Genomic DNA, 27,335 nt, shown 5'->3' on the forward strand with positions numbered 1-27,335 from the left:
TATATATATATATATATATATATATATATATATATACACATACATACATATACACGTATAGTACAATAAGATCATCGCGCGGACGTATGGAATGTTGCGTAAGTTCCTAAACAGGGTTACAACGTTACGCATTACTCACCTAATTCCAAAGAGTTCGATGCTAAGGATACGCGCACGCAGGAAAGTGTGTCAACCGGTAAAAAAGAAAAAAAAAGAAAAAAAGAAACGATATATCCGAAGTGATTATATTTCCGAAATACGAATTCACTCAGGCACTCTCGAAATTCCTTTTTCTTTAGTGATTTCGCCCATCCCACTTCCTTGTTTCCCCAACTTACGCAACTTACGAAACATACTGTATATAATTGTAGCGACTAAATGTCCGCAGGGACGTTCCGATAATCTGTAATTAAATTTTTAACTTTATAAGATATGAATTGCATTCAGAGAATCTCATTTACGGAACGATATATAGACGATATGTGACGATTATTCCGTTTATATAAGGGAACCGTAATTTTTAAATAAGGCGTTTTAGTACGAGAAATACGCTCGATCGGACCGTGAATGATCGGCTTATGTAAAAAAAAATCGAGCGGATAAAATTTATATGATATTCTTACGATGTAAAGGATGTCTCAAAAACTATCATGCGATACTTTAACAGCTCATTTCGTAGGTTAAGTAGAATCGAAAATAAAACATTATAATTACGAGTAATCTAAGCGTATGAAATTTACAGCGGCGTCATTAAGTAACCCGCAATGCTGGCTCCAATTTCCAGAGTCTGCTATTCAATTATTGTATTTTCAATACGGATATCAAATTATTTTTACAATCTTAAACAGTGCTATGTTAATATACTGTTACGCTCGCGCGGGGAAATAAGACGAGACAACGTTAAAAGGAAAACAACTTCAACTATATTTGCTATTTACAAGGAAGCACGCGTAACTCGCAGGCTCAAGCTCTCTCTTTCGTTAAAAACCGTCGCGCACGTCACGATGACTCGACCGCCCCGGAGAGAATTTTTCTAACCCGTTGTTTATCCGTCAACGCTGATCATCTGTTGTTTACGACTCGTTGCCAAGAGAATCAGCTGTATGTTCAGGGCGCTAAAAACGCGGGCATCAAGACACGGGCGTAACAATATATAACTGTTCTCTTAGAAACTGGTATTCCATAATCATGAATTATATACAATGCTTCATTGAGAAAATAATTAAATATGAATTCACAAATATTCACAACATGATGATTTATTTCGTTTACACCTAGTGTTAACTAAAGGATTAAATAACTAATAAATAATTGAAATCTATCATCGACAATTACTCAGATATAAAACAGAAAACGATGATGATGACGTCAAAATGGTTACAAAACTCATTTCTCGGTGGTCTTTTCATCATTTTGACGTTACTTTCACGTCATCGCGACATTTTCCGTTCTATCCGGGCAGTTTGCCAATGTCAATTGATCGTCATGTAATACGCGCATGAAAGCGAAAAGCAAAATTAGCCGGGCTGAAACATGACCGAAAATCCATATTAGCTGAGTCGCGACAGTTCAATGAAAAATGATAAATGGCATCGGTACGCGTGGTTGTATAATTACGGGTTTGGGCGCGCGAATTATGCGCGATAATCACCGGCCAGCTTTTGATTGCACATAACTCGGAAACTATTGTCACCTCGTCATTTTCACATTATATAATCTTCGATTCTGATTAGCCCTAGGATATGTGTGTTCACTATTAAAGTATCGCATACGACAATTTTGGGACATCCAACATGAAAGAGTTATACAACATCGACTGCCTCTGTTTGTCGTAATTCTTATTCTACGTGTTCTTTCTCATAATATGTAACATGGCCATTTGTAAGCGATATTTGCGATTACACAATTGCGCAATTTTTATACGAAGTACATGTCTCGGTTTTGTGTGAATTGAGCTCACTTTTCCCAACGACACGCGCGGCCCTGTTTCGCCCCTCGTTGGACGGCAAATATAATTAATACGCCGCACTAGCGACGGGAGTCGAATCATATCCAAAGCTACGATACGAGTTTCTAAGTACAATCATGATAATCAAATCCTTGAAAACTGTCGTATAATAATGAAAATTTTTAAGAGAGACATGTATTACAACACACAGCGAATTATTTTCACCGCATCGAGAGCGAATCGCTGTGCGCGTTGTGTTAAATATATTTCCCGATCAACGACATATATCCTACAAGATCATCGCAAAGAGATTTGCATCAAGTTTTAAAATCATATTTCTCGATGTGTTTAAGGAGGATTTAAATTCTGCGAAAATCTCACGCATTTTGCGAAAATTCGTACGTGGCGGTCTAAACCGAAAATCAGTGTAAATTTCTGAAAAATCCTAACATGTGCGAAAATAAGATTCTTCGAAGCTCACGACGAATTATTATTTAATTCATTCTTCCAGGGAAAGAAAGCTCCAAGTAGACTTTAATCTGGCGAAATTTGATTTCTAGATTTAATTAATACTAAAACTACCAAAGCCGGTCAAACGACCGGTTTGTAATTTTTTTCTTATAAAAGTTACTCCAATTTCTAATGGTGCATTCTCTGAGATTAAACGTAATTTTTGTCGCAATGTGTAAACGAATAAATATTTTTTCCTTTGCGTATTTTTTCAAAAATCTTATTTCAACTGCTCCGGTAGAAAGGTGCACGTTAATCGCCGGTAGTTTTAGTGTTAACGAGATATATTTACAGTTAAGGAATCCTCGGGCGAATCTTACGCTGAAAAAGAGAGCATCTCCGTTTGGGATGGAATACGCTCTTACTTAGTTTGGTGCAAACTCAGGTAGCATCTTATATTTATACGCGCACCGAGCTACTTTCTGCGGCGCGTGTTAACGGGGCTGCGGGTGGAATTCGTTCGAAGTGAGTCTCGCGAATTCTTATTGTTGCCTTACGACAATAAGTATGTCGTTTGTATTTCCCTAATGTTTAAGATAACCTTTCCTTAGCCATCGTCACCAAAAACGCAAACTCTCAATTGATTCCCGAACACTCGCAACACGTGCGCACACGGACACGTCACATACGAACACGTAGGTCTCGTCGGCATCGCGCGTAAAAATGATTTAAGAACCAAAGGATATGGATTCTCGCATGTACCATCATTGGTACCGATGATACATTTTCGAATTCCGCACGTATACACGCACACATACACATCAACAAACACATACACACACCTTCACCATTTTTCCCGGATGCAATCGTGTTTTCACTTACAAGAGAGGCCCGTGTCGGTCGACGAGATAAGTCGAGGGTTCTCCCCGGAGAAAAATCAATTAAGAGAACACCACGGTACATAATTGCGACGGGGGTGTGTGATCACGTGGGCGCGTGTTCAAGGCGGAGGACAAATTTCGACGGGTGAGAACGCCGATCACGGCTCGTCGGCCGACGGTCGAATCTACTGCGTGTTGTACATATTAAATATATATATAAATAAAGATATATAAATATAAATATAAAAATAAAAAATATAAATATAAATATAAATATATATATATATATATTATATAAATATAACGCGGTACGCGAGATCGAGCGGTACCGGGTATATAAATATATATATATTCTGTGTCGAAGGCACTTGGCTTGCAACTCGTGAAATGCCGATCGGGTAATAAGTAACTCACTTATCCACTTGCACTCCAATTGCCGTGCGACCTGTCGTTATCCGCGAATTTTTCAGGGTGAATGAGATATTATCGGGGCAGGAATGATATGAGATTTACTTAAAGGAAGTTGATGAGACTTTGAGGGGTACGAAAGGGCGACACGTGCGAGGGAGACGTAAACGGGGCGGGATACTGGAGAAATTAAAACGGACAAGCACATCGGTACCCGGGAAGTGGAACGACCGAATGTCGTCGCGCTTAAACCGCTTAGACGGACGGCGCGTCCTACATCCGAAAACGTGTCTTCCTTACGGCCGCAAAAGGGTAAAAAGAAGGGGACGTGCTCGGTTATAAGACACTTATCTCTTTTACTTCCGCCCCCTTTACAGCCGTATGAGTATTGGAATCTCCCGAGTCCTTTTATTCCCCACCCGCTATTTCTCAGCCATACGCGAGCGAAAAGTTTCTTCTCCTTCTTCTTTTCCTTCTGCTTTATCTCCGTCCTTCTATTTCCCAGCCGCGCGCTCCGGAATAGAAGCAGAAGGGGGAAGAAAGCGCGCGATACGGGAAAGATAGGAGAACCGACGACATCGGCCGTTTTGCTTCCGAGTTATCGATACGCCCGCGCGCGTACACATTGCCAATGGGGAACGTCCGTTCGATGAGTTGTCGTTGCACGTTGTTCGCGCCGTTCACAGAGGCTGTCTCGCGTCACTTTTCAACCCGAATATATCGATCTGTTAGTATATATAATATATAGTATAAATATATATATGTGTAATTTTTTTTATGCATTATATATGTATAATCATGGTAATATATATTATGTATACTAATGTCCGTATGTTAGTATATGTAATAGAGCCTAATACGGGGAAAGGGGAAATTGCGCGTTTAAACCTAAAAAATAAAAAGGAAAAAAAGAAAGAGAGAGAAAGAGAGAGAGAGAGAGAGAGAGAGAGAAGCTAGGATACGCAAATCGTTCTCCCGCGCAACGCGATCGACTTGCGCATCGCGACGATCTTGTTGTAGCGAGAGCGAATATATTGGCGCAGCGCCGCAGGCAGCCCGAATTTTTTATATATACACACGCGACACGAGTCGACGCGCATTTTTTCAATTTTTAAACGTTTTACAACCTCTCCGTGAGAGAGAAGGGAGAAACGAGAAAAAAAAAACAACCGAGAGATCACGCACCGTTTTTCCGGGGGAAAGAGAAAAGTACGAGACGAGAGAGAAAAACTGACTAGAAACGGATAATTCGTTCAGGCTCTGTCCTAGACTAGATTGTATATACTCTTGGGGTCTTCATTATCGAGATTCGCTCTCGAAACATGAAACTCTCTCGAGTTCACGCAGTAACAGCGGGTGAATACTATTGAGGGGTAAATTGGATCTCGGATCGATCTTGCGAACATAATACACAATATTTCGAACGATGATGCGCACCGGGCGTAATGAGACCCGCAACTTCCGTGGTTTACGTTTAATTACACTTCCCTCCCCTTCGGATTGATTCGGTCGATTTCCCTCGGACACTCGTCCGCTCGGGGTATCTTTCGAGAATACGGGTATGTAAACGTGATCGTTGCTTTCGGTGATTATTTTCAGCGGTTTTCTCAACATGAAACCTCCCGGCGCGAGAAAGTGTTCGACTACAGCCTGCCAATTTATTCAGCCGCTCTTATTGTACTTAGAGAGCCGTCCCGAGCATCGAGATTTTAATTCGACATTGAGTCTACTCGGTTCTACGTTAAGTCTTCGCCGGGTCTTCTATTGTGCTCCGTTGATGCTACAAATTGAAAGTGATTTCCGTTCTCTCCATTTGAAGACTCAACGTAGAACCGCATAGACTTAATGCAGAGCTGAAATCTCGACTCGGGATCGTAGTAAATGTTTCAGTGTGTGAAATTCACGAGACTACCCGAGTCGAAATATGAAAATCTATCGTTAAATCTCCAAGTGAAGAAAACGAAGAAATAAGTTCCCGCTTGTAGCATCAAAGGAGCGCAATAAGTGCTCCTTTAATACTACAAAGGGAATATAGTCTTCCGGAGAATATATTTTAGTTCTGTCATTAAGTTTTCAAGTGAAGGAAACGGTAATAACTCTCCTCATTTGTGGCGTCGAAGGAATACAATAGAAGACTTTTGAACGCTTAATGTCGAATTAAATTAGATCTCAAGTAGGACTGAAATTTCAATTTCGGGTTAAGTTGGCTCGAACAGAGATTGCCGAGAAACATAGCAAAAAATACAACGTCGAAGATCACTGCCAAAACATGAAGCGACACATGGGACTTTCTGTCGTGATTTAATGCCATAAGGGAAAGGGAGATAGAAAAAGAGTATTGCGTACACCCTTCGTCTAATCTGTAAGTTACGAAGTAACGTTTCTACCGGCTAAGAACGACTACTCGAACCGTAAGATCCGCGCTTTTCTAACTTATCGATGTTGTGCGAAATGCGTGACACAAGTATCGTCAAGCAGACCGCGGCTTTTTTTCTTTTCCTTCGATTCGTGCTACAACGCGCTACTCAATTTATTATATCCGATTCGTTCCGACGTTCGTAAGATTGTTAAAACGTAAGCTTCGCGATTAAATGTTGTATCGATCCGCAAGGAGCGAAGGAACCGAAGAGAATTGCACACACAGACACACACATACACACACACACACACATACGCGCGCGAATATACTTGCATACAAAAATTCCCTGTAATGCATTTTATATTAACGCCCTAATCTCTCTAATTGCGTGATTAATTTTTTATTATAGGATTATTTAATTCTAACGTGTAATTATACCTGTAACGTTTACGACTTAAATCTCGATGCATTATGCTATATGAGGATACACATATATATATATACATATATATACAGACGTAAATACGGGCGTGTAGAGATACGGATGTACGCGTGCACGTTCGCGGATTCGCATTTTCTGTTGCATTCGGGCTAGAAGGTTAAACTGAAACTTACTGTAAAACAAGTAATATTAACGATAAAGATGACATTACACGTTATTAAGGAGCATGATCGTTGGCCATAACACAAAAATGGGGTATATATATTATATATATATATTATATAAATATATTTATGTTAACGTGTAAGTCTCTCTAGGTAAGATGATTGAAAAAAAAGTGCGACGGTGGCGCCGATATTCGCCGGATCGCCGGATATTGATAAATTACCTGCAATTGGTGTTCTTGGATGCATTTTTGGGAGAGCCACCGATCGCGCGCGCGAGATCGTGCAGTTGAACCGAGAAGTTGAGTTTTCGCGCGGAACATCGTTGTCTCGTTATTACTAATTAAGGGCCCAATCGAAGCGGCGCCATTGGCGATCGGTTTCGGAGATCGCTACTTTCTAATTAAGCGAGCTGAAGGCTTGAACGCGGTTACACACGGTCGCATTTAAAGAGTAGAGAAAGAAAAAGACAAAAAAAAAAGAAATACAGGAAAAGGAAGAATAGAGAAAACGGAAACAACCGTCGCAACCGCGCGTGAGCGAGACACGCGAGAACGAGGACATTTTGTATCTGTACTTGTAGATACAATGCGATAGGCAAGAGTAAATCTAAACTAAGGATTCAAATGAAATTAATATATAGAAGAGCTGTATGTAATTAATTATAAGTTCATTCGTCGCTATGATATTATACTTAGGTATCGTATGATTTTTGAAATAAAACATTTGTTTTAAATACAGAGGCGGACGTTGGGAGGATGTATCGACCCATCACCAACTTAGACCCGCGGTAACCCGAGCGATTTTCGTCGTAATATTATGCTACGAACTTCCCAGCAAATTTACGAGTAAATCGTAAAGTTGTGAAATCGTAGCTTACGAAGCAGTCGTAAGAACCTGATTCAATTTTACATAAACTGCAATTCTGCACTAGCATTTCTCATGTTTACGACTATGATGATTATGATGAGTAACTACACAGAAAAATACATATTGCACTCAAAAGTAAACATTACTTGTTTCAAGTATTTTATATAATCTTATATATTTGCAAGTATATCATAATTTCATTATAAGTATCGAATTTATTCGAAAAATGTGCTCTGAATCCTAGTGCATAAATTTAGTACTTCAATTAAGAATATTAAATTAAAACCAACTCCGAATTGCTTCACTCAAATGAACTGAATTTAACTTTATAATTCATATAATATTCATTATAATATTCATGAAAAGAGAAAAAATTCCTCTTCTGAGTACGTGATAATTAACTTTTTTAAACTTTTTGATGATTATCTTTAAAACCCATTATTAAAATCACTTTTATCAGTTGCGTCATTTTTTTAATATTCTACTGTTTACATACTTTTGATAAACTCTTGTCATTTGAAAGTAGCGAGTAAAGCAAGATTATCTCACTTATTTGCAAGCTCAGATGTTCCGATTATCTTAAACATGAAGTATATACTGATTATCAAGTTTTACATGTAATTTAAAAATCTTTCATTCGTGTCTTTTGACAATTATTAAAAGATTTCCCATAATATTGATGACTTACAGATAGCTTCTTGTTAGCCGTAAGATTTACAAGTAATTGTAGATACTTACGAGAATGATTATACATCCCACTATAAGCGTAGAATTACAATTCCAATCATAAGTTCTCACGAGTCTTGTGATTTTGTTTAGAATTGCCGCATTAGCGAGTCTCCGTGGCGACCTCGGATGTTCAGAAATTGGAATTAACTTTGAACCTGGATTATTTTTCTCCCTCATGATCCTGCGTTATTTTTCACAGGGGCTCATTTTTAACGGCCTTGTTATATATTTCCACTACTCCCTATATTTAATATACTTTGCTATACTTACGATTTATCCTATAACGAAGCCGTAAGCAGCATCGCGCAGCAATGCGACGCGTCTCTCTTATCTCAGATAGAAACAACGTAACATTGCCGAATTAAACGCAAACCTCGTTATTGTTACTTTCAGGTCGCTCGTCCACCAGGAATCTCGGGGAGTCGTGAGTATTACCAATGTTACAACGCTTCCAATGTCCGGCCCACACTCTTATCGCACTCTTGCTTGCAGTATCTTCACCCTCGCACCTTGGCGTAATAACTAATAAAACTAATAAATGAATAAGTATCGCATTATCGGTTGCTTCGTTTCAGTTTAATCGATTCGGACAAAAACGAATAACAGACCCGCCACTTGCGTCGCTTTCCCCCCGTCGAGTATATTCGACATTCCGTAGACTTGTTCTGTAGACTTGTCAAGCATGCACACTTTCAGAGACTTCGCGGATCCGGCGACGAGCGCTAATCTTCTTCACATCAACAAATCTGCGACCGGTGTCGCTAAAAAAAGGCAAGCAGCAGCTCTTTATTTTATTCGTTCGCAATGTCGGAAGTGTCCGTCCGCGCGCCCGCTTTTCTTACTGGTCGAACAATTGGATGAAATTGTGCGGAAAGAAACCAGCAAGCGAGGTATCATCGTTCGTTCGGCTCGCTTTCTGAGCAATTTCATCAAAACTGGGAACTTTCCTTGCCTCGCGGCATGTCCTTCGGCTGGAATGGAGATCTCGTGGTTAATTAAAACTTACGATTCATTCACCCGGCCGATTCGTACTCGCGGTAAAATTTCAGCTACTCGTTAACCAAGAATTTCCGACGAAAATTGTCTCCCTCAACAAGCTCGTTTCAATTCAAGTGAGAGACGATAAGACGTAGATTTTTATTGCGCGAAATGAGAATTGGGTTATCCGCATTGTGCGTTAAAAATACGAGTGATCTAAATTTCATTCTATGTTTATACGCATAATCTTTAAACGAGAGATAAACAGAGCTTTACAGTTTAATTTGCGCTAAAGTCTTAGTGTAATCATTATTACACATTATCGCGTTACGTAGAGACATTTACACATAATTATTAATTATTAATTATTAATTAGATCGTTGTCATATTCGAATAACATTCGAGAGAAAAAAACCGACAATTTATTTTCGTATTTTATTCCGAGGCGACTTCTTACCTTTCTCTTTTACGTCGCATTTTGGTCTTTCTAGTTCCGTTTTATCGCCGATAATTCTTCAGAAAGGGAAAACCACGCGAAACACGCTTAAGCATAAAAATGCGATATAAATGCAAAACACCGCGCAGAGTGATGATTCGACGATTTCGGGTGTCTCCGGGCGACTTCGCGTTTTGTTTTTTTCTGGTCCCCGCTTCGCGAGAAAACACAATACGATTTTACGAGACACTTGTAAATCGATTCATCCAATTACGTAATTGCTGATACACCCCGCGCTGTTCCTCCTATCGACGAGAGTTCCCAAGTTCGCGTCCGTCTACGAGTAAGAAAATCGTGTTCAATAAGAGAGCCCAAGATCGCGTTAATCGTTTGAGGAAAAATGCGATCATCTGGAAAAATACAAGGCGTTTCGTATATTGTAAGTGACGATTATATTTTATAAAAAAAAAAAAAATAGTATAAAATATAATCGTCACTTACAATATACGAAACGCCTTGTATTTTTCCAGATGATCGCATTTTTCCTCAAACGATTAACGCGATTTTTCATCGCTTGTCATATCTTTTTTCTCTTCTCCGCTCTCCCTCGTTCGTCAGTAATTAGCGCGATTAGCCTGAAAAGTCGATGCTTCGCGCAATTAGCCTAGCTCAGCACTACACGTGTGTGTGTGTGTGTGCGCGTGTGTGTATATATTATCACAAATGGCATAACCGTATTAACCCGGCGCTTATTTCAAAATATTCGACAGCAAGATTTATAAATGCATCGATAAGGTTCTCTTTCTATCTTCCTTTATCCGTACTAACGCTTCGCCGACCTAATTAATGTTAATATCGTTATCATTGTGGCTCACTGGATAATCCATCGCAAGATTTAGAACACGAAGAGATTTTCCAAACTCTCACGCCATATCATTCTCGCACGGTTGACATTTGTGTCGTGCATTATCGAGTCGTACGAACGCGGAGCAGTATGCAATTCACATGACGTAACGTATTTTCGAATTATAATACGAACGCAGTAATCATGGGGGTTAATTAAAGGAAGGTAAAATTCAATAAAAATCGATAAAAAGTGTAATCGATTCGCGTAAACCTCCGCGGTTTGTTAAGCCACACGTCGAGGAAATGAGATTTTTCTATTCATGGCAAGGCGTGATCAAACGTTCATCCAACTACGACGAACGTTATTATTAAAATTGCGATCGGGAATATTTAATAGATGCAGAATACTTAATACCAAGAACGTCCTAGTATATTCGCACGTTTGTCAAATGACGTGTTTACGAATCTTACCTTGATCATTCGTCGAACTGAAAGAAAAAAAAGGGAAAGAATAAATTACACGCGCAGGTGTGCGCGTGCGGAAATTTACTAACGTTGGGAAATAACTCAGTGGCTAACAAGAAGCGAACTATTAATATGCCATTAATATGTCATTTATACTACTTATCGGAAAGAGCTGTATTATAAGCACTGTGCATACCTAAAATCAGGCATCTAGTGTGTAATTCTCGTGAAAAGTGTTATATCCCAATTATCTATAATATGCGTATCAGGCCGGAAGATGCAATTTAATTCATTTAATTAGAAGCGACACTGAGAGCGCCGGCAGATATTCCCGGTCTGAGGTAGACGGCTCGTCATCTCGGGGCCGACGAAGACCGAGGATCAATCTGTCTCGACTGTTCGGACGGAATAAGGATAAGGTATCGGGCGCGGATACGGACACGATGAGGACTGTTGTCACGATCGACGACGAAAAGGTAAGTCGCTGTTTCGTCGCGAAATGAAGAACGTCGTTGTCCACTTCCTTCCTCTGCCGCCATTTTTTGTACACTCCAGTTATTATCGACGGCGACAACACAATAACACCCGATATGTGGGAGACACAGGCTATTCTGTGCGACGACGACGATGTTTACGATAATATGTCGTAAAAAATCGCGACGATTCAACAAAATATTAAATCTTTGTCTGAATGTCCCCCCGTCTGGAATGAATGGCTCAATAAACGCGACGGTTCATTGAATATTCCGTCGTCCGTCGTTTTTGACGTTATTGCGCGAAATAAAAGCCGAAGCATTGGTGCAAATGCAAAAATTGTGAGATCGAGTAATCGCGTAATTTTCCCGATCGAATGAAGGGAAAGCGGAACTTATTCTGTAAGAGGGTTCCGTCCGATCAATTATTTAACAAAGTCCAAGTCGAAATTTTACACCGACTTTCCACCCGAATTTTCGAACGTCTGTATATTCCGAAGGATCAACATAGATTTGATTTACACGGAAAGTTTTTTTTTAGCTTCACTTAGCGTCTCTAAGTAGTCTGACATTTAAACTCGGGATAATATAAAAAATAATAAAGCAATCGATTTTATTTTTAATACGGTGTTCTTGACCTATGTAGATTACCTTTCGTCTCTATGTAATTATCTATCTCAGTAGAAATATCCGCTGATCTTAGATTTCTACATAGATTCCCTCCTTCCCCCTCCCCCCTCGAGCAACCTCTCGTGCGTGGCTTCTCTCGGTTTATCCGGTGCGTTCTGCATCCTCGATCTCGCAGTAATCTTATGCGGCGCAGTTTATATTCTCTCTCAGCAATTATAATATTAATATGTAACACTTGCTACCTTCACTGAAAAACGAAACGGCGACAAACGCAGCTATTTCTATCCTTTTAGCGCTATTACGTGAAGTATTTCTGCAGTCACGCAGCATATAATGTTACGCAGGCTCTTTTTCGTTATTGTTCGGGGAAGAACGGGAAAAGACGTCAGCGCATTGCGCACTAATAAATCATCGTAGCCTAGATCCATAGAAATTGGCTTAATTGCAATTGTGTCACGAAGAGCAGGTTTATGTTTGCAAAAATTTCCGGCAAGTGAGACTCAGAATTCCAGGGGTAATTATTTTTTTGCGGCGCGATCATCTCTCATCATTGTCGGCCGAATACATCATCGACTTTCGTAATTCTGATCGGAGGACAACGTGTCTGAAACACGCGATGTTACAGCTTCAGACGGCCGAGGCGGTCGCGCAGGAGGGTAAGACGAATCCTCCGACGAGCGAGGGTGGAATAGTGTACGCGGAACTGGATCTCACGCAGCAACAACAGGGTGCCGCACCTCGCCGGCTCAACGAGGACAAGACGGAGTATGCGGAGATTTTGTACACGAAACCGGAAGCTGAGGAAGCGGCCGACAAGTAACCGCGAGTCCGTTTCCGTGGAAAATAATTAGACGTAGAGGATCGCGTGTTACCCGCGTTTCGCGTCTTAGGGACGGTTAGCCTTCTTCCGTGAATGATGATGAGGATTGTTTTTGTACTTGAACGAAGCGAAAACAGAATGAACATGCAACGTTTGTACGTGAGTTTTTTTTTTCTATAGAGAGAGAGAGAGAGAGAGAGAAAGAGACAGATATATTTCGTTTCGAGGCACTATTTACTATCTCATTTCGTTGAAGATAAATCTTTCTGTCATCCGCACTGTGTTTTCGCGCCAAAATGAGCGTGCATCTCTCGACGATCCCCAAGTCCCGGCGATTGTGTGAGAGATAATCAGTTTACGGTAAGTAAATTTTACGATAATAGGGCGATGCTTCGGTCTGTCCTTCGATGTACGTGCCGTGCCTACGCGATCGATAATCCTTGAAGCCGAAGGGCGGGAAAATGTCTTCACCTTCACCGACTTCAGCCCGAGCGGCTGAAAAATATACCACACGCTCAATTACCTCTCATAAATCTATAACACGCCGTTCCGTGAAAAAAAACGATATGTGCGAGCGGCACTACATTATTTCGCCTGTAATTTGCATCTCGTTGATCAAAATCTGTTGAGAGGCGAAACCGTTCTTTCCGCGACCCAATTATTGCGTCAGCCGAACTTTTCCCACAACCACGGAAATGTCACACCTCGTGTACGAGTGTTTACGAGAAACGTAATAATAATATTATTATTGGAAGTAATATTTCAGTTATAATATATAATTATTACAAAAATAATAATTATTATTATCACTATAATTATCGTTGGTTATAACAATAATTATTATTAGTTATATTGTATTAACAATATTAGTAATATTAGCATTGCTCATTATTAGCTTCTTATTAATATTTCGTTTATGTGAACTTGCTATATCTAATCTAGACTTTTCTCTTAAAATACCCTCTACAACCCCCTTTCTTATCTTCCCGAATGCCTCCTGTTTACTGCGTGTATGACTATCGCGACGTTGTATGTAAGCGTCACGTCAAATGTACTTAAATATTATTGTTAATGTTGTTATTGTCCATTTTACATAATGCATAAGCGTGATAGTAATTCTTATATCGTGTAAGACATTCGCTCAACAGTCGTTTGAACCGATTTAATCACTTGTAAATTTGAAAGACGAATTGCAGCAGAATTTTCATTGTGACTGGAAATATTAATGGATCACAATAACTCACGTAAAGGAATATTCTACGACGTACAATATTGAATGCCGATTATACAAACGATTTTTCAGCGAAGCCGTGTTGTCTTTGTACATTGTAAATTTTGAATGCTTGAAGATTACATATTTAGATCGTACTGCTTTTTTTATTGCATCATTATCGGCCAAAATCGAGAGACAAATATTTACTAACGACTATATAACGTAAGATTTACATTATATACGACACTCTCAACTTGCGTAATTCTTTTCATCGGTGTGGTATTGTATCTTTTGCAAGATTATTACAAGCTTAACATGTTGTTATAATCTAATCGCTCAACGGCGATATAAATTAAATGTAAGCGAATTATTTCTTCCGTTTGATTGGTTCGATTATTATCCTAGGTGCAAAACCTACGATCGTATCGATTCACAAGCGTTTCTCGCCGTCCAATATTAATAAATTTATTTACATTTTTGTACGCCTTTATTTTAATAAATAAATAAAAATAAAAATATACTGGTAGTGAAAATTACTGATATACTGATACTGATACTAATAATTATAATGTTTATAAAACATGGTTTTATCCTTGGTTTTTTATTCCTCAGCCTCTGATCGAATCCTTAAATCACACAATCCCAAAACCTGCTCCTAATAGGAAAAATGCAAATTATTTTGCAAACGAATTATCAAACCTCTTGGTAGTTACCAATTAAAGTACATACTCTAGTGAAATCATGGCAAATAATATTACAATTAAAGCATTTAATATCATTAAAACCTGTAAAAGTCAGCTTATATAATTACTTCAAATGAAACATAGAATTTTGGAAATTTGGCTTTTGCAAAACGTTCTTAAAATATTTGTCTCCCGATAATTGATTACTGCATATCCTACATTAAAGATAACATGATTCTTTTATCATGTAGAAAAACATTCGCAGATTCCCGTAACTTATCAACTGTCGCGAATTGTTTGTGGGTTCGCAAGTCGCAATAGATAGATAGATAGACGTATAAACCAAGACTTTTGTAGTAAATATATCGTTTTAAATCATATTTCTAATTAAGTCTAACAAATAATACCAGGGATTTATCTATATTAGAGAAGCTGTTTATTAATTTAAATTACTTTAATTCGTACATACGTATTATATTGTAATATACGTCTTAACTTATGATGTCTTATGCAAATAGTCGCATATAGCTACACTACTTAACATTGATTTATGTACGATCGAGTATGCTAATAAAGAGATTATATCTTAATTGATCGAAATATCTCTGAGCGTAGACCAGTTAGAATCGTTAATTTTTTTCCCCGGCAAACGTGCGTTGTTTTTCAACCGTTTTGCACAATGTCGCACTATGATCGCTCCAATAAAATCATAATTATGGATACGATTTGCTCGTATCATCGTTACGTGAGAGGCATGCTTAGAACACAACACATAAAAACATTTAATATACACTCGGAATCGCGATTTGCTTCCGTGAACTTCGTTCCCGCGCGTTTATTGCGCGTCTCGGTCTGTAATTTCGCTTTCCGTCTCCATTCTAAGCTCATCCTCTTCGCCTCCTCCCGTAACATCAGCGGCCCTGTCGTCCGATCTCACCTTTCCGTCTATTCCGAAATCCGCGTCCTTGACTGCGTCGACTTCCTTTCGCCCCGGCAAACGATGCCGATAACTCCGGTAGAGATCCAACGACATTTCCGCGACGCGCTCGTTGAACTTCGCGCGGCTTTCTTCCCTGACGAAGCTGCGCCTCTCTGCGCACTCGAGCGACGTGATCCCGACTGTCGGGGCGCCGGGGCTGGCGAAGTCTATCGCTTTCGGATACTCGTCGCAAACGGCCATCATATCCGCGATGGAGACGCGCGGCCGACGCGCCTCGAACGAGTCGGTCACCGGAGAGGAGGAGCGCTTCCTCCTCGAAGGACGCGCCTGGCCGAGATTCAGGTGCCACTCGGTGCTGACGATCGCGTTGTTCGCGTTTTCAGGACGCAAGGTAGGTAACGCAGGGTGCTGTCGAGGATCATCCACAGTGATACCTCCGGTACGGAGACGGCGTTGGTACTGCTGATAAAAACTCTCCTCAGGCACGACGATTGCTCCGGGAACGGGCAGCACGTCGCGCACCTTGCCCGGAGTTTTGCGCGCGCTTCTCGGCAGGATCTGCCTGGCGGCACAGAATTCGGGATCCGCGTGGAAGTCCTCCCGGTCAAAGGACAAGGTCAGCGGCGTGACGCGCACGTCGAGCCTCAGATTGCTGTTGAGCATCTTCGTGATCGCATATATTAACGTGTTCGCGTTCCGGCAACGCAGAACGTAGATCGCGCCGCGGCCGTACGGGAATAACGGCGGGCCGAGCCAGCAAGGATCGGCGACGTAGTAAGCGTCCTCGGCGGCCATGGCAGCCAAAGTGATCCCGTTGCACTCGACGAGCACGTTGCGAGCATCCTCGAAGGCCAACCTGAGCGCCGCCGACAGCGTCAATCTGTCTCGACCGCCGTAGAGGACCCCGCACACGTCCGTGCCGAAATCCATGGTCCACGAGTGCGGGAACATTCTCAGGGTGGTGCGCAGTCGGAATCGGTTCGCGGGCCACCCCTCGCGCGTTGCATTCCTCAAGCTCTCGGTGTAATAGGAATCCCCGCAGATCACGGCAGAGTCCAGGACGGCGGGGCTCCACCGGGACGGGTGACAGAGGTGCTGCATGGCCAAAATGGCGACGCATATGCCGGCTCGATTCCTCCCGGCTCGCTCGCCGAACCTGCGATCGTACGCACCGATCGTACCCCAGACGGAGTAAATCAGATCGGTCACTTCGACCGCGTATCGGTTCCAGAAGCGTCGTTCGCCCTCCGACTGATCGGACTTAACTTTCGTCTTCTCTTTGATCTTCGATCTCGGCTGAGCCGAGTGCGCGAATTTCCAATGATAGTCCAGGTACAGCCACATTGGATCCTCCTGGAACTTCTCGCACGGCGGACTGTCGATGGAGTCCACGTGGACTCTGTGGATGAAGAATCCGGTGGTGCCTTCGTACCGGTTGAGACACATCTGCCTCACCATCTGACACAAGGAGGAGAAGATAGAGAGGCAGGCGACGCCGGTTGCAGAGTTTTTCCTGCCTTGAACGTCGCATCGATAAGGATCTAAGTAATAATAGAGACCGGTCGATCTTGAGAGCCAGAAACCGTAGCAGCAATTGGTGAAGTGCAGTATACCGCTCGTGTGTGTCTTGAGATAACGCTTCAAGTGTTTCTTCACCTGGAAATCGACGTGCGATCTTCAGCTCGATCGAGTTCTTTTAACCCGCCGCCGGCAACGTGGGGATTTGAAGACACTGTCGATTCGTTGACTGTGAATGTTTTCGGATAACTGATAACGGGATTCGACAGCCCTTCTTAGGGATGTTGTGTTACCATGAAAGTATCGATACTAATATTGAAACGAGTATCTAATCAAGAGTATCGATAGTGATTACTGTATCGGGACAAAAATATCGATACCGATGAGTTCAGGTTTGTGTGTACTCGTTCTGACTGTCTTCGTTTGATAACGTCAAAAGCGAGAAATCGTATGCCAAAAATTATTGCGGTATGCGTGGAAATAAAACGATAATATGCACAAAATGACACTTATGATCTACACACTCGTAAAAATGTGCCGGATGCTTTCCTTTCGCTTCAGCAATCATTTAATAACCGCAAAATTAACTTTACAGATTAGCATTTACAGAGTAATTATAAATTATTATTATATGTCTTTTATAATATACAAAATAATATAATTTATTTTACAAATTAAAAAAATTTTCTTTATAATGCGTATTTTTTATTTAGAAAATAATTTTAGCGTAATTATTTATACATTGTTATAAATACATGCCATTCACATTATTATATTCATATAATGTATACAGCATAGATACTTTTAATTAGTTGGGAAATAACGCGTTACTTGTAATGCCATTATAAGTTAGTTTTTTCATGATTTCGTAACGACGTTATTTTACAATGGTAACTTTCTCAATCCTGCTTTTAATATTTTTATGCAATTCAAGTATCAATAATATCAATATTGGTAATATCGATACAAGACTATTGGTATGAACATCGATATTTTCATCTGCGATACATATCGATACGATGTATCGATACATTCGGGTTGTATCACCCATTTCTACCCGATATTAAAGGGAAAGTATTAATATTAGTATATCAGTAATATCACAACATCCCTAGCCGCTCTTCAAGAAATTTAAAGATAATGAAATTATGTATGTGAGAACGCTACAATATTCAACTGTTCCTTTGCTAATAAGGACAGTTAGAATACGCATTTGTGCCCTCAGCAACTAGGTTGCAGACTACGTGAGTATTTTTGCCAATCAATAATTTGGGTTTTTTGTATTTCACATGTGTTTAACATTAATTATATTGAATATGTAACTTTTGCTTTTAAAACAGATTTTTCTGCATTTTATATAATTTTCTCACTGATTTCAATAAATATATCATGTGAGAACATGTCAAGCGAATAAGTTTGCTTTTTTTGTCTCTTTTGTTGAAAAAACTGGAATGTCGGAAAATGATATCACGAAAATCAAGAGAATGCCCAACTGCATATAAGTATGCCTGACATAATACTGACGAATTATAAATCTTTAATTGCAAAATTTGCTGATTTGAAAGTTACGTTTCAACGATTCGATTTCCTTCGATTCGATTCGGATCGACGAATTTTCGTCTATTCTATTTGATTCAGGTTCGAAAATAAAAAAATGAGGTTTGATTCAATTCGATTCGACATAAAAATCCTTGATTCGACGCATCTCTACTTCTGCGTTGATAAAAACTCGTCTGTAAATTTTTCATAAATTTACAACAGTTTTTTCATTATTATATAGTCCAGAACACAATGTAAAAACCTGCATTAGCACGCAAAGTCCCAGGTTGCTGAGGAAAAGTGCTAAATTATACGTTGTCGGCGGTGAGTTGATTTAAACATTAAATTAAATAGATTAGCGATTAATCGACTTGGTGAGAAACATTGCATTGATAAAAGAAAAGAAGAAGCAACGTATACACCTTCTTTCTCGTCCCGGATGCTCACTTGTACGTAAAAGTCGCTTTTACCGTTCCGAGGATTCGTCGTGAGCGCGACTAAGGACGAGGCGCGGTCACGAAGATCGAAGAATCTGTTCATCAGCGGTACATTTCTCAATACGTGCTCCGTGTGAAATTTCGGCTCGGAGAATCCTCTGTACAAGCTCTCCGCGACTTCGAGGACCCGATCGATCATGCCGGGAACGGGGGACTGAATGATGTCCCTCTTTACGACAACGGCTAGCAGCGCGACGAAGTAGCAACGCTTCGTCCGCGGCTCCGCCAGGGTGTTTCGATCGCCCAGCGACACCGTGCCGGACACAAAGAACGGTTTTGCCATTGAGTCGATCGGCTTGAATAGCGCCTCGATGTCGCGAGAAACCGGCTCTCTCGGGTGAATCTCCGCTAAAGACGTCATCGGGACTATCGGCTCGTGGAGACCATTGACGTCACTGCAGTCCAAGCCCATTTTACGGGCGTGAGATATAGTGACCGCCCTCACGGCGAATTTTATCTCCCGCGGCTCGCCGATCTCCTTAACGATCAACTTAAGGAACTCGCCTCTGTCGCTGGACGTAATTATCCTGAGACTCTTCGTGCCGGCGACGGTCCACCAGGCGAAATAATTCCTGCCCCTTCTCGTGACAGCCACGTGAGCGTAGCGGCAGACGATTATCGCGCCCGTGTAGATCCCCGTCTCGAATATCTTCTCCAAGGTCATCGCCAGGTTCCAGCCCTCCGTCGCGTACAAGGTCCCGTAGTGGAGCGGCGCCCACACCGCTCGGAACGCGTAATTCCCTATTTCGAACTCCGGCAGTAAAGCGTCGGTCATGTTCTTCACGGTGGTGTCTTCGCTCGCCAGCACGCTGTCGAAGGCGTAATCGGCGCTGGCCTCGAGCAGAGCGTCGACGGTCCGTGCCGACCACGACGCGGGCTCGTGAATCAAAGACCACGCCATCACGCAGAGGTCGATGGGACAGGCGAGTGATGTGTGATTTCGAAATATCCTTCCGCTCGTTCTTTTCCGCCTCCTCGTCGTTTCCCGATCGGCGTCCTCCGGACGTTTCCGCGACGATTTCTCGAACGGAGCGAACGTGGGCGTCGTGATGTCATCCCGCAACACGACCTTCTCCAGCGTCGAGGCCTCGCGACGGCGCACCGGCGCGAAACCGGTAACGTCGTCGCCGCGGGGATCGGAGTCGGTGTCGGATGCGACCCACTCGGCTAACTCGATCAGAGATGACTCCGAGGCAGCAGACGGTATCGTCGCGTCCCGCTTCTCTTCCTCCCGAACCGGCTCCTCCGCTTTCTCTACGCGATGCTTCGTGCTTTTCCCCACCAGTTTCCGCTTACGTTTCTTCGCACGAGCGATGCAAACGGTATGAAGAGCGAACGGCTTCCTCGCGGCCTCGCCTTCCTTCATCCTGCCGAGCATGGACCTCAAGTCGCGGAATCTCATCAGGCAGCAACCGCCTTTCTCGCTCGGCCTTCCCCTCTCGTCGCAGGGATAAGGATCGAAGAGGTAATACCGCGAGTCGTCCGTCAGCCAAAACGCGTGGGAGCGATCCTCCAGCACGAGTATACCGGTGCGATCCTTTTCCAGGAACTTCTCGACCGTCGTGTCGAGGTCGTCGGACGGGGAGCTCGCAGGATCGGCGTAGACGCTTTCCCGCAGAATAACGTTGAAATTCACGCCGAGTACGCTGAGGTCGCGAAACCACCGGCGATCCCGGTGTCCTACGCGTTGGCTGATCCTGTCGGTCAAGGAGATCACCCGATCCAAGGTGTTGCCGCGAAAGCAGTCCACGTCCAGCGCGGTCTTCGCCAGGATGCACAATACGGCGGAGAGGTAGCACGGCTTGAAACGCGAGGACTCCTCCGCGCGATCCGTCAGACACGATTCGCCTCGTAATATCAGCACGTCCTCGTCCGAGGCCTTGTTGAAATGAAACGTTTTCGAGCGATTATTAGCAGAGCGTATGCAGAGCAACCGGCTCTTCTGATTTCGGATTATAGCGCTCGGGAAATAATCGCATGTCTATTTTACGTCTGCGCTAGATGCCTGATATATGTAAAAATGTTTTTCCCGCCGAGTTATGAGGTTAGCAAGAGGTTAAGGCGCTGAAAGCTAATTTGTCATTTTTTATCGCACCTCTGGCGTATGTTAACGAGAATGCTTATGCATACTACGCATTATGCACTATATGTGTGCCTAAGGTTTATAATGAAATTACTTGGAATCCAAGAGCCTCAGGCGCAGAACGCTTATCGTTCTCATCTCTCATTTGAATTATCCCCTTCTTATCCTTCGTTTCCTCCGTCCGCTCGGCGTCTTTCTCCTCCGGTGCCTGAGCGGAAATATCGAGTAATAAATCTTCTCAATCGAGGTTTCCGGACTTTCATAAGGAAATTACAAGCAAATCTATCGTATGTGCACTGTGGATAATGTACAGGATGTCCTGAAACCATCGTATATGTTTTTGACATGACAGTTTCTTCGGGGCATTCTAGGACGAAAGTTCAAGTACAAAAATGATGAGGGGCAACGATAATTTTTTAATTATAAGAGAGAGAAGGAGAGGGGGGAAGTACGGCTAACGCTTTCCGCGTTCAAATATAGCAACATGGTCTCAGTGATAAGGATGGTATCATGATGAGATAGATTCTTTCGAAAATTTTTGTACAAATTAGGCAGTATAATTTTTCAAGAAAATGGTTTTGCCTTGGCTTGGCGCATTTCTGTGCTCATCATACTGTGGAAAATTTTTAATTATTACAAAATGCTAATATTGAACATAGATTGAAATGAATTTAGATGTTATCACGTATCAGCTGTCTAAACAAACTTCATAATTAATTTATATTCATTATTGATTCTTGTGGTGAAAATTTGTGCTAAGATAGTAAGACGGAGGTAATTAAATTATCATAATGGTAATCTACGACGAATGTGATCATACATCAAATTTATATCCTGCCAGGCGAGAATAAATTTCGTAAAGCGCAGTTTAAGTTACTTTTGGCGCCATCCTTTTTATGAAGATTTTATCCGTAGAAAAATTCTCTCAAAAAGACCCGTTTTCATCGTGATGGCACGTCTTATCACCGACAACGTTGCCATACCTGAGCGAGGAAACCGTCAACCATATGAGTCGATTTAATCGGTTCGAACTTAAAAATGATTGTAGTCTCGCCATTTTCGTACTTGAACTTTCGTCTTAGAATATCCCACAAAATCTGCCATGTCAAAAACATACGATGGTTCTGAGACTTCATTTTGTACAAAGTAAAAAAATCATCTTGTATTTTTGTTAAAATCGGTCCCTGTTAAAAGTTGCGTGTCGAATTTTCAACACAGGTGTGTGTCAGTTTAACATATCGTGATTGCGTTATTTGAAGATATTGTGTAGAATTGAATTCAACGTTCTTTTACGTTGAAATATCTCAGCGGAAATACGCCTTTGGCGACGAACATTATTAATCCAGAGGCCGCTATAAAAGAGCTCGGCGACTTGTGTCGTCTAAACTGTGCGAACCGACCGCACGATAACGGTGATACGCGTTCGGTCGTTCGCTCGCCAACTGGCATTCTACAATCATTTATAAATGTCAGAATGATTTTTCCTCGCTTAAATTAACAGCTGCCATCTGTTAATATATTATTGATACATTATTCGTGTTATTTTACCACGCTACTTAACGTATTCACTTTGTGTTGAATTAACGCAAAAATTTGAACGGACCGTCTGGAATATGTGAAAAGTGTTAATACAAAATTTAATACAAAATCGTTTACTGTGTATATTAATAATTATATTAATAATAGTGTGTAATTAAGGAAATGCTCTAACTTGTAAAGCGGGGTCAAAGTTGGGAAATATCATCTTGAACAGAAGCCTTTCCGTGTCACCGAAGGTCTTCTTGACGACAGGCGATTCCCCTTCAGTGCTCGACCTGCTCTTTCGCTTCCGCTCATCAGGACACGTCGAGTGCCTCGCCGGTGGAACAGGAGTCCTGATCGTAGGACCGCATGGTATTAACTCAGACACCGGTTTTTCAGCATAAGACATCGCCTCTGGTAATTCCGCTAACACTGTATATCCCGTTTTTTCCGAAGCCTTCTTTAGAACCCGATGCTCTACGTCAATCTGTTTACCAAGTTCTTCGCTCTGGATATAACTCTCGTCGATGGCCCTAAGAGGCATCATACGAATCGGCGGCAATCTCGAGTACAGATACTTCGTGGAGGATAACCTGATCATTTTGGAGGGTTTCACCTCTTGCGGCAACGATACAATCGCGGCTGACACCAAGAGACCCGGAGAGAAGTCATCTTTCTTCTTGACTTCCAGTCTGGAGTCGATGGAGAATCTCGACACCAGAGAAGGGATAGACTTGTTCGCCCGTTTCGCTTCCAACAGAATGTGAAGAGCCTTCTTTGGCGGCATTACGTACGGCGGTGGATGGTCGTACTTCATCTTCTCTATCATTACCTCTTCGTGTGGGCCGGGCGTTTCTTCCCCGATTGCATCCTGAATTCTCACTATGGAGGTCAAGAGAGCTAAGTTCAACCGATCCGGTGCGTCGGGTTGCACACGTTCCTCCACCTCCAGCAAAGGATCAACGAGAGGTTTCTCCGGCTCTTCGACCAGCTCTTCCTCCTCCTCCTCCTCCTCCTCTTCTTCTTCCTCTTCTTCTTCCTCCTCCTCTTCCTCTTCCTCCTCCTCCTCCGCTTCCTCTTCTTTAACTTCCGCGAGCTCCGCTGTCGTTTCCGCTACTTCCATCTCTTCGAGCTTGGCCAGGTCATCGTCGGTGACGGGCAGGAACTTGGTCCGGAACTTCTCGATCGTCTGTTCGTCCGGAATCACGATCTCCACCGGCGACGCGTACTTCTCCGGCTGTATCGCCTGCAGAGCCGCGAAATGAAGTGAGAAACTTGGATCGTTATACTCCATGACGCCGTGAAGTAGGTCGGTCAGCTCGTTGAGACTGTCCGCTACGGCGAGAGAAGCCGGATGATCTCGCAGACGCCACCCCTCCGTATCGCTCCCGTAAGGATTAAACAGGAAGAATTTCCCGTCCTCCTGCCAAATGGCATACATCAACCTCTTGTTCTCCAGAACCACTTCAGAGTATCGTTCGAAGTAACGCTCGAGAGCTTCCGCTAGATTAGCCAGGGGATCCGCGTCTCCGTCGACGACGTTCGTCTTCAACTTGAATAACGCGTCGTACTCGGCTAGTTTCAATCTGGACGGCAGGAGAGAAATATCCAAGTGGCTCGGGGCGGTCGCCACTTTTCGAACGAATGCTTCGTCCTCCTCTTCTTCCTCTTCCTCTTCGGCCTCCTCTTCCTCCTCCTCCTCCTCCTCCTCTTCTTCCAATTCCTCTTCCGGTGCTTTCGCTTCTTTTATCTCCGGCCGACCTCGCTCGATCCAAATTATAACCTGCTCGTAGGCATTGTTGCTAACCTTGACAATCTGATCTACGTCTATATTTCGCCATTGAGTCGGCTCCTTCAGTCTTCTGTACGTCAACGCCGTCAGGGCGGCTATCAGTCCTTGTCTACCACGCGACCGTACATTGAATTCTTCGCTGAGGCAATTTTTCGTGCCATGGAGGATCAAACGATGAACATTCACCACTCTGTATCCTCTGATGAAGTTCACCGGAGATTCCACCTCTGCCTCTTCATCCTCGCGTTCTTTCACCGCTTCTTCCTCGCCCATATCTTTCTCTTCTTCCTTTTCCTCTTCCTCTTCCTCCTCCTCCTCCTCTTCCTCCTCCTCCTCTTCTTCTTCTTCTACTTTCTCCTTTTTCTTACCTTCTTCTAGCGCTAATGTAAAAGTCATTGGCTCATCATCCGCCATCATATATCGTTCTACATCGCGCATTATCTCCGGGAACTGAGTAGACGCTTGCGTGGGCTTGCTCGTAGGTCGCGCGCGCGGGGTCACGTCTATTAATTTTTCCCCGTCCAGCGGCGTCGATCGTAACGGTGACCGTGGTCTACGATTCGTGCCCTTCTCTCGGTAAATGACCTTTGCCAACGATTCGCCTGCGGCCGTGCCGGTCTTAACGTACAGCACTTTAACTTCGTGTATTATGAAAGGATCCTTCTCCGTACTTCCGGTGTTCTCCACCACCGTCTCCAACATCTGTTCCACGGCTCCGTTCATAGTCACGCAGGCGGCGACCCCGATTGTCGCGCGTTCCACACCGGTGGGATCGACCCTGAAGCCCTCGTGGTCACACGCGAACGGATCGAAGAAGTAGTACGCATCGCCGTCCTTCCAGATCGCGTAGAAGATCTTCTTGATCTCGAGTATTCCGACTTCGTGCCCCGCGAAGAACTCTCGTACACCGTCGTTGAGAGAGAGCTTGCCCTTCTGCGCAGGATCGGGTACCACTCTCGCGTTTATCTTCACCTTGGCGGAGTAAACTCCGAGAACGACGTCGCTCATTAAATCGTCCAGCCGAAGGTCGAACGCGTCGTCGAGCTTCCTCTCGAGGACCCTCGCCAGGTCGATCAAGTAGATGTTGGACTGATTGAAGATCAGGTCGAGCAAAGCTGTGGTCCACTTGTTGGCGTCGATCAGTCGGGAATATATCAGCGCGGCCAGCGCTACGGTCAGGTGTCCCTTCCCACGTAGCGCTTTCGGTATGGCGAGATGCTCCAGGTGATAAGATCCTCTCACGACGGCTCGGTGCTTTTGGCGAATTTTATAACCGCTCGGCCTCCTCTGCGGCTTCCCGAGCGTCCTCCTGGCCTCGAGTCCTTCGTCCATCGAGGAAACCGGCTCGATTCCGCGAATACTTATGGAGCAGATAACGAAAGGTTCGTTTTGTACGTTGCTCTTTTCGAGGATGATAAACAGCACACCCATCAAGTCCCTTAAGAGGAATAGTTTGGCCGATCCTTTAATTATGTCGTTCGCCGGCTCGCCGTTTTCTCGTCTACCTTGAGCGTCGAATATATTGTAACACTTGGAGTCCCTCCAAATGGCTACGTTGAGCGTCGGCGACGTTAAAATCCCGGCGTCGTGCCGTTCGAAAAACAACTCCAGCGCCTTCGCCAGATGAAGCTCCGTCGGGTCGCGCGAGCGAAACTTGCCGGCGTACGCCGGCTCCTCGATCCCGACCTTCACGCTGAAGTTTTTCCGCACGACCAGGTCCCTCTTCAAGTCGTGGATAGTCATTGTTCGCCGATCGCCGGTGCTCACGTTCTCGTAAGACTCGCAGTAAAAAGTATCCCCGTCCTCGACGATCTGATCGATCGTCGCTTCGTCCCAGTAGCGAGGCTTTTGTATCGCGCTCGTGGCGAAAGCTGCGATCGCTATAGCACCACCCTGTTATTAGAGCTGAGAGATGAGAAACCGTCTAGTCGCTAGTACACTTCGAGATCCTCATTGTTGACTCGCGCAATTACCTGATAACCCCTGGACAGCGGCGAGAAACTCGGCAAATTTAGATGAATCACGCCGGAACGCAGGCCGTATCTCGCACAGGAAGGTAATTCCGGCTTAATCTCGGTAAGAGAGTAAGTGTCGTGCGGTAGATCGAGAATATCGTTCAGATTACGGAACTCCTCCTCGAGGTCCTCGTCAAACTCGTCGCTGCTCGGCACATCGGCCGCCTCGACGTCTCTCCTGACGTTCCCGATAGCGTTAACAGTCTCGGTCGAAACTCTTTCGTCGCACTCGGCGAGTCGCCTCAGCTTATCCTTCGGCAATTGCTTCCTCCCTCCGTTCGCGGCTGTTTCACCTTCCATAGCGATTTTCTCGCGTGCCTTCGGTGTATTCGGGAAAATGAGAAAATATCCAGATGAATATTAAAGTCCGGGTGCGAAAGTAAAAACATCGCGCGATGAAAAACATCCTCGCACGACATAACATTCAATTGCCGTATTGAGAGATAACCTAGGCTAAGCGAAAGTGACGTAAACACATATATTAAATTAATTAAACACCTTATCGTGCCTCGACCACTGCGGCAATTTTTTATTTTATATCGCGGCTATGTTTCCTGTTTATGCGACATTTAGATCCGAATTCGTTGCGGAACGCACAATGGGATTTCAACATGAGGTCATTACTTAGATTGACA

At 43.2% G+C, this 27,335-nt stretch overlaps 2 protein-coding genes across 2 annotated transcripts in view; one reads left to right on the forward strand and one right to left on the reverse strand.

Annotated features, from left to right (window-relative positions):
* The window catches only part of LOC106746959 (fasciclin-3), a 405,509-nt gene extending 391,817 nt beyond the window's left edge, over positions 1 to 13,692 (forward strand). Inside the window, exons 8-10 of the mRNA XM_014624156.1 lie at positions 8,645 to 8,675; positions 11,278 to 11,452; positions 12,705 to 13,692. Coding sequence (XP_014479642.1) covers positions 8,645 to 8,675; positions 11,278 to 11,452; positions 12,705 to 12,899 — 401 coding nt within the window. The 3' untranslated portion in view covers positions 12,900 to 13,692. The remainder of the gene's footprint in view (positions 1 to 8,644; positions 8,676 to 11,277; positions 11,453 to 12,704) is intronic.
* A 1,938-nt stretch (positions 13,693 to 15,630) lies between these two features.
* On the reverse strand, positions 15,631 to 27,000 carry LOC106746924. The gene is made up of 7 exons (XM_014624071.1): positions 26,659 to 27,000; positions 25,067 to 26,578; positions 23,084 to 24,925; positions 22,356 to 22,469; positions 21,467 to 21,580; positions 19,240 to 21,168; positions 15,631 to 17,391 (listed from the first exon to the last, which is right to left on the reverse strand). The coding sequence occupies exons 1-7, from the start codon at positions 26,998 to 27,000 to the stop codon at positions 15,631 to 15,633; spliced, it is 7,614 nt and encodes a 2,537-aa protein (XP_014479557.1).
* Positions 27,001 to 27,335: the final 335 nt, after the last annotated feature.

This window comes from Dinoponera quadriceps, unplaced genomic scaffold, assembly GCF_001313825.1.
Source record: "Dinoponera quadriceps isolate SergipeBrazil2010 unplaced genomic scaffold, ASM131382v1 scaffold1846, whole genome shotgun sequence".
Taxonomy (NCBI): Eukaryota; Metazoa; Arthropoda; class Insecta; order Hymenoptera; family Formicidae; genus Dinoponera; species Dinoponera quadriceps.